Source organism: Sander vitreus, chromosome 24 (genome assembly GCF_031162955.1).
Source record: "Sander vitreus isolate 19-12246 chromosome 24, sanVit1, whole genome shotgun sequence".
Lineage (NCBI taxonomy): Eukaryota > Metazoa > Chordata > Actinopteri > Perciformes > Percidae > Sander > Sander vitreus.
Window position 1 is genome coordinate 7,655,070 of NC_135878.1, and position 13,933 is coordinate 7,669,002.

The 13,933-nt window shown below is 41.6% G+C and overlaps 2 protein-coding genes across 10 annotated transcripts in view; both read left to right on the plus strand.

The window, feature by feature from the left end:
- The first annotated feature begins 361 nt into the window (after positions 1–361).
- On the plus strand, positions 362–4,483 carry chst10 (carbohydrate sulfotransferase 10). Its single transcript, XM_078243887.1, has 6 exons — positions 362–483; positions 790–933; positions 1,016–1,125; positions 1,801–2,026; positions 2,247–2,352; positions 2,957–4,483. The coding sequence occupies exons 2-6, from the start codon at positions 828–830 to the stop codon at positions 3,507–3,509; spliced, it is 1,101 nt and encodes a 366-aa protein (XP_078100013.1). The 5' UTR covers positions 362–483; positions 790–827; the 3' UTR covers positions 3,510–4,483.
- Positions 4,484–8,126: 3,643 nt separating this feature from the next.
- The window catches only part of LOC144513065 (mitogen-activated protein kinase kinase kinase kinase 4-like), a 33,640-nt gene continuing 27,833 nt past the window's right edge, over positions 8,127–13,933 (plus strand). For all 9 annotated transcript variants that reach the window (XM_078244138.1, XM_078244130.1, XM_078244131.1 and 6 more), the window contains exons 1-2: positions 8,127–8,403; positions 8,744–8,809. In XM_078244138.1, coding sequence (XP_078100264.1) covers positions 8,347–8,403; positions 8,744–8,809 — 123 coding nt within the window. In that variant the 5' untranslated portion in view covers positions 8,127–8,346. The remainder of the gene's footprint in view (positions 8,404–8,743; positions 8,810–13,933) is intronic.

The window sequence follows — 13,933 nt, forward strand, 5'->3', positions numbered from 1 at the left end:
TAAAGCCAGGCCAAATGGGAGATGTTATGACCTCAAGTAATTTCATAATACAAGCTCTGATTGATCGCAAATTTGGTGTGACAGTGGGGTGGGGGGGGGTTTGAATATATCCGACTACACCTTGGATAAACATAGCTGCACTTTCATATGGCTCTTTGCAGTTTTGCTTATTTAAAGCTAATGTACTTGCACTTACTACTTGTTGTCTGGAGTTTGCACCTTCAGGGTTGAAAGCACAATTGGAAGTCTCTTTGGATAAGCGTCAGCTAAATGACATGTCATGTAATGTAATATATTGAAGCATTGAGGAAATAAGAGTACTAAACGTGCGCTGCTACTATGCTGTCGCTAGTGGGAGCTACTTGTTTGTTAGCAGTCGGATGTTGTGAAGAACATGGACGCAGCAAGCTCGAAACAATGGCAGCGTTCAACATTTCCTCAAGAGTTTGTGCAGCTGTGAAGTTGCTGTAACACACCAAGAAGGTAAGACGCAAGGCTGCTCTGGTGCTGTGTCGGTTCTGACATATTGAATTGACCTCACCGAGAAAGACTAGTATGGTTCAAGTTGTCTGCTCCATGTCTGGGAGGGACGGGTGAGGCTAGCTGGTTGGCTAACGAACTGACCAGCAAGCTAAATACAGTTAACGATTGCTACTGTTATTTGTATACGCTAACATTAGTCGTTGCTATCTATTCATATTAAACAAACTTGAGCGCGCGCGCGCGTGTGTGTGTGTGTGTGTGTGTGTGTGTGTGTGTGTGTGTGTGTGTGTGTGTGTCTCTCTCCAGGTGGGAGCGCCGCTCAGTGTTTCCATGGCCGTCGGCTGATGGGCGAAGCGATGCGGCACCACTGGCTGCTCCTCGGGGCTTGCGGCTGGGTGCTGCTCATCCTGATGTTTGTCAGCAAGTTGATTAGTTTCAGAGCTGTAGATGGTAAGCTGGCGTATTTTATGATGATTACTACAGTCAGTCATAGGGGTACATGTGATTAGCCCACTTTAATATGTATTTTCAGACTATGGAGACAGGGTTGGTGGTCAGAGTTGGACAGTGCCAGGCACCAAGGTGGTTAAACCCATTCCTGTTTCCAGCCCAGAGAAACCAGTTGTCAAGCCAGCCGATCAGGTGACCAATGAAGCTGATTGCTAATTATACTCCATCACTGACTACATTTGAAACAAAGTCATTCACATTTTTCTCTCTGCAATAACACCATCATATGCTCTTTTTTTAATTTACATTTTAATTACAAGAACTCTACAAGAATACAAAAACAAATACACACACACACACACAACACAAGGACAATACGTCAGTGGTTACAGATAAAACGATATAAATGTATATACTTAGGAAGTCATTGCATTGCCAAACTTTCAGCTTGAACAGTCAAAACAGACCAAAACTAAATTTCTTTTAAGCGTGTCCGTGGTCCATCGAAGCCATTATCTCTACAAAGCTGAGGCTGCACGTTCCGTTTTCCAATTTGATTTTGTTACTTTCCAATCCATAAGAATAATCATTTTCACATACACAAATGCAATTTTTTTTTACTACTGTTACTGCAGATTTCAGTCCGTCCACTTCGGCTCCCAACAGACACACTTCTGGCCATGGTGATCGATCCACATCTCAAATTAAACATACCATATTTTGGACTCTTGGAAAATGGTCTTATTTCTGGACAGTGCCATACCATATTCAATTAGTATTAAAGTTCCTCTCTCTCCACAGCCATGCCAACACCATCATATTAAAAACAAGGTTATCGGTCACATTAGTGTTGTGTGTGTGTCTCAGCCCTCAGCGGTACCCACAGTGACAGATTGGCAGTCAGTCGTTGAGAGGCGAATCGAGTTGCTCTCCACTGTCTGTAAGAACAGCAGCCTCAGGAATTTGACTCACGTCTCCATCAGCAAGTTTGTCCTGGACCGCATCTTTGTCTGCGACAAACACAAGATCTTGTTCTGCCAGACGCCGAAAGTGGGCAACACACAATGGAAGAAGGTCCTCATTGTGCTCAATGGTAAGTATGGGTTGGATGAAGGTGATAGCAGTGTCTACTTTAATGATAAGGAATAGCTGATGAATACCATTTGTGGTTTTGTGAGTGAGTAAAACATGGGCAAAAGCACAGAAATAAATGAAATATTTGTAAAACATGGTGCTGTATATTTACAGTGACTCGAGGTCTGTTTGTTAAATTTGTTAATTCAGTTGATGACTTATGCTATTAACATTGGCAGGAGCATTCCCCACCGTGGAGGAGATCCCAGAAAACCTTGTTCATGACCATGAGAAAAACGGCCTGCCCCGTCTCTCAACACTCACGCCGCAGGAAATTACCCACAGGTTAGTTAGGAGTTCCAGCAATAAATGTAGACGTGTCAGGCCCAGGTAGCACGATGTGCTAGTAGTTACTGTGAATGGATGACAATTGCTGAGAGAGCTTTGTTCAGTAGTTCCCAAACTTTTTCTGTATCTAAACAAAGGGGAGACTGACAGACAGATTGAACAGACAATGCACTGGTTCTCTGTCAAGGTGCGAGAGAGAACGAGAGAGGTGCGCCATAATCAGCTCAACCAAACAACACTGCAAAGTTTAGACTTTGAGATTGGCAGTCGAATCAGGCTCCTTAGATGGAGTTGTGATCACCACTAAAAAAAAATTCTCATCGTTGTGGCGTTGCTTTACGTTCACAGCATCCTTTCACAAACATGTCCATGCTTTGCTAGCAGTGCAGCAGAACCATGCATCAATTATTTATATTTAGCCTTCTAGTTTGGGAACCACCCGCTTAGTTGATGCTAGTATAGGATCCATTTTAAGGCATGTGATAAGTATTTACGATAGTCCGCAAGAATGCAGAAATGCCTGCTGTGACAGTCCAAACAATGAATACAAATGTCATCCTTCACAGCCATTTTCTATTAAACCCTGTATGTGCCTCCACAGATTAAACGCTTACTTTAAGTTTTTCATCGTGAGAGACCCCTTTGAGCGCCTGATTTCTGCATTCAAGGACAAGTTTGTGAAGAACCCACGCTTTGAGCCGTGGTACAAGCACGACATCGCTCCAGCCATCATCCGGAAGTACCGCAAGAGCCACCGCGACAGTGACCTCGCCGCCTCCGGCCTGCACTTTGAGGACTTTGTCCGTTACTTGGGTGACGTGGACGGCCGCCACCGCATGGACCGGCAGTTCGGTGAGCACATTATTCACTGGGTGACTTATGCAGAGTTATGCGCACCGTGTGAAATACACTACAGTGTGGTGGGCCACCATGAGACACTGGAGCGGGACGCCCCCCACATCCTCAAAGCAGCAGGCATCGACCATCTGGTGTCCTACCCAGCCATTCCGCCAGGCATCACCCGCTACAACAGGACCAAGGTGGAACACTACTTCTCAGGCATCAGCAAGCGGGACATCAGGCGTCTCTACGCACGTTACCAGGGTGACTTCCACCTATTTGATTACCCAAGGCCAGACTTTCTACTGAACTAAAATGATTAACACAGACTAAAAGACATGTTTTCATATGAAATCCTCTCAACGTGTTTGGTTTACTGAGACAGAGGTGTATTGTAGCTGACTGCGTGTCACCTAACTAACAGACCTAAAAGGCTGGTATGCAGTTCTTATTTTAGGAATAACTGACATGTTGTGGCTTTTGGCTGTATTTGCAATGACTTTTTGATTAACTAATAAGCGGGCTGTCCGCAAACCTGTAGTGTCACGATACAGTGAAGAGAAAGAAAGCGTTGCTGCAAAAGATGGGATGTGAGTACAGGCAACGCAGTCACATAATGAGATTTAGCAGTAATATAAAATCTGCCGAATTGATCATTTTGTGTGGGAGGGGGGAACAAAGTCAACATAAAGATCAAATGCAGGTACAGAACAGATTTGCTATCTTATATTTAATGTTCATGAATGGATTATCCTTATAAGTCAAAGAGGTGTACTCCAGGGTAATGCCAGGGATACGGGCCCGTTACCCTGTAATGTAGCCATTATACTGCACTGTATGGATCACCAGTTTCAAAGATTCATCTTGTTAAGGAATACTATGGCTAATGCTATGTGTTTTGACATGTCATGTCTTTTCTGTTGTTCTTGCTATCATGCTTGACATAGGCGAGGAGTCTGTATCAGGGATGCCAACATTTTTGGACAAGTATTGCGAATGGCAAGAATATAATGCGAACTAATTGGACATTGATATTTTTCATTGATGTTTTTAAGAGTTGCAATCAGTGTTCACTTTTTACCATTGTTTTATGCTTTATGCAAGGCCTATTAAAGTAAATTATTCTTCAAATACCATGAAACAGTGAAACGAAGACCTTGGTCCTGCCCTGACCCATACTGTAGCCATTGTTCTGGTTGTTCTGCCTTTATGAAATGCCTATGACTCCATTTATTAGCTGTTACACTACACTGGGACATTGGAAGGAAATGAGCACTGGATTTTAAAGGATCTTCCTCTCAGAAATGTACTGTGTAAATGTTCTTAACATGACTTGCAACTCAACATTTGTATTACATTTTTTCTTTTTATAATATTAACCTGACACCAACAGTGTCTCAATTGTATGACAGCGCTGCTTCCCGGCAACCTTTTGGACAGGCGGTCATAATACAGGAAAACACTAGTTAGTAATAAAGTTCCATGTGAAATAATGTGCTGTTTTTTCTTCTAACTAGGAGAAACTCAATGTTTAAATTTCAATTGGTGTGAGCTCTATAAAAAGGTACATATACCATCATGTCACACTTCTGGATGTGATCCCTTAAAACATGTAGTGTGGATGTTGCTGCAATAAATAACAAATCCACAAGGTGGCAGTACACCATTTAAAATTTGACCACTGTAGTTATTATGAGGCCACAAACCCTGTTGGTCCTAGGACCAAATATCACAAAGGATTTTTGACATGATGATGACATTTAAACAATGAGACTGAGGGCGAAGCCATAACTTCATAGGCAAATGTCAGCAACAAACATTTCAAGACAGTGCTGTGTGGAGCAGTATTTACATTATCAGTGTCATCTATATAGGTTTACCTTAAAGTGCCCATATTATGCTCATTTTCAGGTTCATAATTGTATTTTGTGGTTGTAACAGAATAGGTTTACATGGTTTAATTTTCAAAAAACACCATTTTTTTTTGTACTGCACATTGCTGCCGCTCCTGTTTTCACCCTGTGTTCAGGTCTCTGTTTTAGCTACAGAGTGAGACCTCTCACTGCTATAACATCTTTATATAACAGCTAGGTAAGGATCACATCATCTAGCTAGCTGTTTGTTTCTACAACTTCAGTTGTACAAGGCAGGATTAGCCGGGAGACTTATTGTAAACGAGGGCACACTTCCAACTTTGCGTGGAATACCTGCAGAATAGGGACATGTAAGTAGTTATTTTGTGCGTGTTGTAGCAGTGCTTTGCCATTCAGAACGAGCTAGCATGCTAGCATGCTAGCGCTAGTATGCTATGGTTAGCCACCTTGTTTCGGCTAGTGACGTAAAAAGCCCTGCCGATTTTAAACAGCTCACCTGGAGACTGAAGGCAGGACACATTCAGAAACTGTATCTCACTCAAAACAGCGTGGATGTTTTTTTTTCCAAGTTTGTATGCATGTGGAAGCACCAGAGACACAACATAACACCCCAAATCCCAGAAAAAGTAATTTTTTTCATAATATGGGCACTTTAAAGAAGATGGATTTAAGTTAATTAATGGACCTTAAGCAAGTGTGTTACGTGTTACACTGAGTGCTCTAAGTTAAGACTTTGTGTGTGTGTGTGTGTGTCTCCCCACTGCCAGGTTACCGCTCACATCCTGTCAGACTGGTTCCCTGAACGCTGAGGTGAAGTTTGTTTAACAAAAGGCTTAGCTTTGTTTTATTGAGGATTAGTGTTGAATAACTAAAACATTGCGGACGAACATTTTTTCTTGTCTGCAGTGGACTTAACACAACACTATTAACACACTGCCTATTCTTTTTGTATTGTTAGTGAAGATCCATGCTGGGGAGTACCAATGTATTTAAAAAAAAAAGTCCTCTGTTTGTGTAACTTGTGTATACCATACCATGTACTATGTAGCTGTATACACTATATTCAGCTGTATCGTGCTTTGAAAGTACGGAAAGATAGTGCTGAGCAGAAGTTAACCTAGATCAATGAGGGTACTGCAGTTTTTGTTTTTTTTTATAAGTAGCACCTTTGGGTGCACGGCTGAAAGGCTTTTAAAAATTCAGTATCCTTTACATTGATTTGCCATGATGGGAAACTGAGGCTGCAACTCAGACAGAAAGAATACAGACTGCCTGCTTGGACTGAGCTCTAAACAATGTCAATATAGAAGAGGTAATTATTGAAAAACATGATGTGATAAAATACTCTTCTGTAGCTATAGGCCTACTATATCCCTATATGAAGAAGGTAGTAAAACATTTCATCTTAAAAGCCAGTATTATACATTTGGTTTGAGTAATGATGAAATGAAGTAGTGCTATTTATTCCTCATGTCCCATGCTGCTTTGAGAACCACTGCACTAGCATACCCAGCATCACTCCTGAGATTGCTCACTTGCCACACCCATGATTACCAATATTGACACTCGAACATGCGCATGTCCATAAGGATGCTGTGTGGTGGGGGGGGGGTCCGCGCCTGTCTGCCTCTCTTTATCTGACCTTCCCCGATACTTGTGTTAGTTGTTTAAATACTAACATGCACGTTGGTATACAGGTATACAAGTGGTAAGGTGATTCTGTGTGGATAGAGCATTAAAGATCATCTCGGTATCCATGCTTGGTGTATTGAGGCCCAGCCCTTTTCTATCTGTGTGAAGCCGACCGGCTTCCTGTGTTTGTGCGGTTCTCAATCAAAGCTGAGTCAAGTCAGACGGAACCAGGCAGGATTAAAGCGGAAATTAGGCAGTTTTTCTTTCAACATAAAAGATTTTCGAAGACAATTTTGACTTGCAGGCACTCAAAATAAGAAATTGTATAAAAAACAACAACTTGGTAACTGTATGATATAATTTTTACCAGGAAAGCAGGTTAATATAAATTGTATGAGTCTTTATGGCCCATGCCAAATGTTTTTTTTCTTCATTTTATAGGTACATATAACACTTTTGCTCATTCAGAAAAATATGCTATTATTCACCAGTGCCTGAGCCAGCAAATTGCCTTGATAATGCCAGTGGTGGACAGTAACTACATTCACTCATGCAAGTAATGTAATCATGCATTTAAGTACTGTACTTAACCTAACTAACCTCAACATTTTACATACTTGTAATTTATTTGTTTCTTACTCCACTTTATTTATTTTAGAGCTTTAATTACTAATTGATTTAAAAAAATCTGATGTGTCATACTCAACCAAATTAATAACTGAATTATGATGCATATATAGGCATAAAGTAATTAAAACATTAAAGTGATGCTTACACATTAATTGCAATCTAATAATATAATGCACAGAAATGGGTAATTCTTCCTACTGACGCTTTAGTATATTTTGCTGACTACTTATGTACTTTTACTTAAATGTCATTGCGAATGCAGGACGTTTGCTTCTAATAGGGTTTGTTTACACTGTAGTGTTACTACCTCTACTTCAGTCACTTTGCACACAGGGCCAATGCAGTTTCAAGTTTTTTTTTTTTTTTTTTTGTAATATGCACAACAATTAGAAGCAGTCTATGCAATGAAAATCTTGGATCTCAGGCTTCCTCTAATAATAATAATAATAATAATAATAATAATAATAATAATAATTATGTATACAAAGAAAAGTAAGAATGAGAATCTAGGGCATAATCAGTGCAAAAGTTAAAATATAGAGATACACAAAAACATATATAAAATAAAAAAATATTTGTGGTAGACAGGTGTACAGTAATTGCAAAGTGAATACCGAATACAAGCTGAGGCCATTTGAAAAATAAGAGAATTATTATATTGCTTAAATTCACATTTTTTTCACAATGAAACGAGGATATCGGTGAGGCTTTTATGCTGAAACTCTTAGGCGGAAGCCAAAGTTTTCAGCCTAGCTTGACAACAGTGGCACGAGCAGGGAGAGAGAGAGAGAGAGAGAGAGAGAGAGAGAGAGAGAGAGAGAGAGCGGACAGGGAGCCCGCTGCTGCCACCTCAACATGGAGTAGCGAGATCCCCGCATTTACTGCTAAGAAGCGGATCCCACAGAGAGGAATACGCGACGGCCTCTATTTGATTTATCCGCCAAAGTCATTGCAAATGATCCAGCAGCAATTATCTTTCGTAAACGCAAAGGAAACCTCTGCTTTTATTTGAAAGATGGCGAACGACTCTCCAGCTAAAAGTCTAGTAGACATAGACTTGGCTTCATTGCGGGTGAGTGCTGCCGAACCGAGCCTATGTTTTTTTGTTGTTTTGCTATCTTTTATTTCACCTTGCTCGATTAAACACATGTCCCCCAGTCTGACTATCATGAGCAAGTTTTAAACTGTTCCCAAATGCCCCTTGTTGTTGGAGCTGAAGTATTGAAAATGACCGCTGAGCCAAAGCGAGGTGTTGCCAGTGTCTGGTTTTCCTTTGTTCGAGATGCATTTGGCATGTAGGGTAGACCAGGGCGCAACAGCTGGCTCACAGTGGACACTGTTGTGTATAAAAGAAACATATTATAATTGCTATTTATTCACACTAAATCGTCTTTCTGTCTTTTTCTTTTCAGGATCCAGCTGGGATATTTGAATTGGTGGAGGTAGTTGGAAATGGCACCTATGGACAAGTATACAAGGTTGGTTGGAGGCGCAGTGCATGGCCTGTCCTGTTTTCACTGTGAATGCTCAGGATTGCCAATGTTTCCTCCCCCCTTATCAACAAAGAAACTGACATGTATCTTTCAGATGGTGCAATCAGACCACATCATGGATGATTAACGTTAACCTGAAAGAAACAGAGATGTAATGTTAGAGTTTCCAGTAATGGTAGTTTGTTTTGATATCAGTCTGATCATTGTTTAGCTGGAAGTGTGTGTGTAAAGAGTGAATCAGACAGTCTAGTGTCTGAATCATCACCTATCGTGCATCACCTGCCTTACTGAAAAGTAGGTGAGGAGGCAAGGATGGAGAAACGATATCTGCCATAAGACTAATCCTGCTGGCCTCACGTTTCTGTCTGCAGCTCATTCAATTTTTTAATTATTATACCAAAACAACAATCTCAACAACAAATTTCATATCCTGTTTAAATCAGGACTTTTCCAGTTCAGTGGATGGGAATCCCACTCTGGGCCATCTGCTCTTGGTGTCACATTTCTCTGTTGAAAATTAACATTGCGGCTGTTGAAAGACATTGCCAAGGAGGAAGCGAGAGAGACACAGCGGGTGCTCATGTAGAAGTCAAAGATGTGGCCGATGTGTTTGATGGAGGGATGGCCTTGGATTGGAGACACATCTGTCCATCTGCCTAATGTTGCAATGGGCCTCCTAGTATTTGTTATTGATGCAGCTAGCTAGTCAGGAGGCTCCATTTTGTTCCCTGCTGCTACACTGTAAGATGACATTTACCACATGCCTTTATGTTAAGCAGACATCTAGTTTGCTAAGCTCGGTGCAGACTGTTAATAGGCTAGTAGAAGCAGACTAGCCCAAAAAAAAAACATCAATTTGCTTGTGCACTTAGCAGCAAGCTAAGCTGAGTATTTAATTCTGACAGCCCACAGTGCTCCAGTGACCTGCATTCAATCCCCTAGTGCAGTGAACTTCCAGGGTCTCCACCGCCTGAACTCACAGAGCAAACCCATCTGTGTGCATGTGCTCGCATGATTGCCACACCTGAAATCAGCCCTGTGCAGCATGGAGAGAAGGAGCGGATGATTGTCATTAGGAAGTGTGATGCAGCGTGCTATCTTGCCACCAGATGGTTTTGAGCCGGGCGTATGGGACAGAGAATTACTGCTTCTCGCTCTTTTTGTTCCTTTAATCTCTCGTTCCATTCACCGTCCAATGCTAATTCTATTTGCGAGTGCTGCTGTGTGGGAATGGAGCTTGTACAAGAGAGGGCTGTCAGATTAGCCTGCAGTTAACACAAGGACATGGTCGTAACAGCCTGAATGAGCTAAGCCAAACCGTCTATAGCGAAGTTATAGCTTACTGTAGCCCAATACAGCTTGCTGCAGTAGCCTTTCGATCAGCTGTCGGTCACTGCATTGACTGTCATGTTAACCAGTTGAATGGGCATGTGGCCTGTGGTGGTGGTGGTGGTGGAGGAGGAGGAGGGGGGTGTTTGCAACTGGTAGAAGAGCAGCTGTCCAGTTCCAGACAGAACCTGCCCACCACTCTCACAAAGCTGAGTTTGTCCACTCACTCTTTGGGTCTCTCAGTCCGTCAGTCAGTTGGATCCACAGAAAGGAGGAGTTTGTCTGCAGGGTTTCAAACGCCAACCGACTAAATAATCACAACAGCCCCCCAACTGAAAACGGGGTGGAGTTTCATTACCCTCTGAGGCCTTTTCTGCTTTGTCAAGCACTTGGTCACAGATTGCAAGGCCCTTTTAGATCACACAGTGTGACCAAGCTTCTTTACTCGTTGATTTGTGGTGACTTTTGGTTCCTTTGAGACAATTTCCGTTGGCTTTTTTTTTGTCATTTAAGGCGGACTATATGTAGTAGAACGTCTGATCTTGATAAATATGGACTTTAAAGTTAGTTTTCACAAATGTCAAGCGTAAAAGTGCAGTTTTTATTTATTTATTCATTTCTATTTTCGCTATGATGATATGTGGAGAAAAGCCTATTTGTTTTGCAAGCTTTCGCTGACTTATGCTTTGAATAGTTTTTCGTGCATTGCTGTCGGTTTAAAAAGGATTTTTTTTTTAAATCACACAAAGGTGGTGTAGAAAAACATAACCTCCTTATTTCCACAGCAGAATAGAAATAGAAATATTTCAAACAAAACTCAACTATAGGTCCTAATTAAGACCTATCGCTGCTGGCCTAGGATCAGATCCCACAAAAAATATATTTCTATATCTCTGCTGTGTTGCACCACATGCAGCTTTACCCAGAAAATTAAAGAACCAAGCTGTTCTCTAAGACCTGAAATACCATGTCAAGGTTCTTGTGGCCATGCTGTGCTGCAGGCTCTCTAGCTGTACTCTCTGCCAAGTGGGCAGCCGTTGCCCCTGGAGAGGTGCCAGATTAAAGTCAACTTCAGAAAACACAGCACAGCAGAATTTGACTGACAGTCAAAAAGCACTTTTTTTAATTTTACTTTGGTCAGCTGGCTTATCGGAATGTGAGCTTGGATCTATATACAGATTGATCACCCTTGTGTACAGTATTATTATCATGAGTGATTCATTAATTAGAAAAAGTATTGGGGTCATATTCTTGTGCTAAAAACTAGGCCGCAAAAGAATTTATTGCAACATATACCCGTGTTTTAACCAGATTATGCTGCGCTGTAAACCAGTGAATGATCTATACCTCCGTGTTGCAAATAACTACCCACTGGAAGCATTTTACTATATGTGTCTGACGTCATTAGTTGTTTAAAAATAATGCATTTACATCCACACTCTTTGAAATCACTGCCCCTTGCACTAGAGACTCTCTCTGGCTCAGTATCTCAGGTGCCTCACTTACTCTGGATATAGTAGTAAAAAAAAAAAAAAAGAGAGAGAGAGTAATGATAACATACCAAAAGACATAATTCCTCAAATTGTGCGTGGTATGCAGGGAAGATTCCCTCTGCTTTACAGAATGGCCATATATAGTCAGGCCTGAGGCTCCCGAGCCCCTGCTGACCTGCCTCCATGCCTGCTATGCATCCATGGGATGTGCCAAGGCTGTGCCACCATTATTTTCATACCATCATGTCCCTATGTTTCTTATGCATGCGTGTGTTAGTTAGTTAGTTAGTTTAATTTTATTTCTGTGGCATGCCAAACATTTGGCCCATCCCACATGGGATGCCACAAACTTAATTTTATACAAATAATTCTGAGAAATAAATGAATATATATATATATATATATATATATATATATATATATATATATATATATATATATACACACACACACGTACATACACACAACACATCCTCATCTACGGCTCATCTCGGTAAAGAGCTTTTTTCCTTCCTTCTTTTGCAGGCTTTCTCAAGATAACTGGCTGATTTATATGTTTCACATGTGAACAGCCATCTCAATCTTTGAGCATCATCCATATTTACCAAATCAATCTCTGCTTTTATCTTACTAAACAAAGAGTCACGCTGTTCACAATAAAAAGGACCGTAGAAAATAAAATGGAACTCATTTTCTATATCATTCAAACAACACACGGGACAGATCCGTTTTTCCTCTTCTACATTAATATATCGTCCCGTTTCAGTAGTCAAAGGTAAAACACCAGATCTGAACGGAGCACATAGAGATCTTTGCCTTTTAGACAAATTATATACGACATCATTCTCTGTGCCATATTCAGGTTTTATCATGCAAAAATAAGCAGTTTTGTGTGTTTGTCTAATGGTTAAAATCTATAGTGAATTTACTTGGGGGGGGGGTCTATTGATAGTCACCAGTTGGCTGAATACTCACCACAAGCATAAGTATCCAATGGAAAGATGATTTATTTTTTTATGTGCACATGCACTACACAAAACACACTCATATCATATGCTAAAGACAAATTTCCTCCAGCAAGCTAATTCTGTAGCTCAGCAGCTCCACCTCTCTCAGTACTGTCCTCCCATCTCCTTCCTTTGTTTTCTCCCCCAACCTTAGGGGCAGCCTCGCCCCTGCCCTCAGGACAAGTAGCTCTCTCTCCTCTGGGGGCTAGCTATGCCTGATGGGCACAAGGAGTGTGAGCTGCTGCTGAGGAGGGAGCTGAACCTCTCCTACCAGTGCCATATGGTGCTGGGTGGGACTGGTGCTTACCCCAGTGCAGTAGTTATCAGCAATCAAAGCAGCAAGGTGCTTTGAATGTTTGTTCAAATTGTGGATTTTATCAAATAGGCTGGTGCTGGGATCTTAATGCAGTTTGCAAACAAGTGACCGATGCTTCCGATTGCATTTCAAAATCAGTGATGCCATGTTGCCGCATCAGTTCACTGTAAAGGGGGCGGGAGATGTTGTCTGACAGTTTAATCCCCATGGACCCCATTGCCAATGTCTGGGAAGTATCCAGCCTCAGCAAGACAGAGCTAAGCCATGTCCAGCCGAGCCTGACTGATATTGGATTATTAGACATCAGTGTTAATAATCCGGTATTGGTCAATCACTATCATAAATTTCAAGTACCCTAGTAGAATCTAGCAGAAGCCTTGTGATTATTTTTTTTTAATATGCAGTGATGTGTGACTATTTTGCGAGTCAAATGAACTTTACTGGATTTAACCCTATTAATGACTTGTTACTTGCAGAGCAGTGTATTAGATGTCAGGCTTGCCTAATGAAGGAGCTGTTGTTTAGAGCTCATTGCTAAAGGTCCTGGGAGCCTGGGTGCTGAATGGCTGTGTAGCTTTTAGGTCAGAATCAGGGGGTATTGAATGTGTCACCCATGCTGCAACAGGGGCCAGGTTCCCATATTGAGTCACACTTGCGCTCTTTTTCTATTTTCACTGTTAGCACACAGGCTAGCAAATACATTTGTTTGTGCTCTTTTGAAATGGCTGAACGGCATGTGTGAAATATTTTAAGCTGAAGTTGAAGCAGACGCACTCAAACACACACTCTTCCACTCTGCATCCTCTCTAGCTGACACAGTATGCATCTCTTTTGCCCCCGTCTCCCCCACAGTGACCCTCTCCCTAATGGGTGTCACAAGACCCACAACGTCCCCTGACTGGCCACGCTGCCTGAACAAAACTCTCTGTGTCTATCGGTCCGTGAGCGTGTTCATGCCACTGTC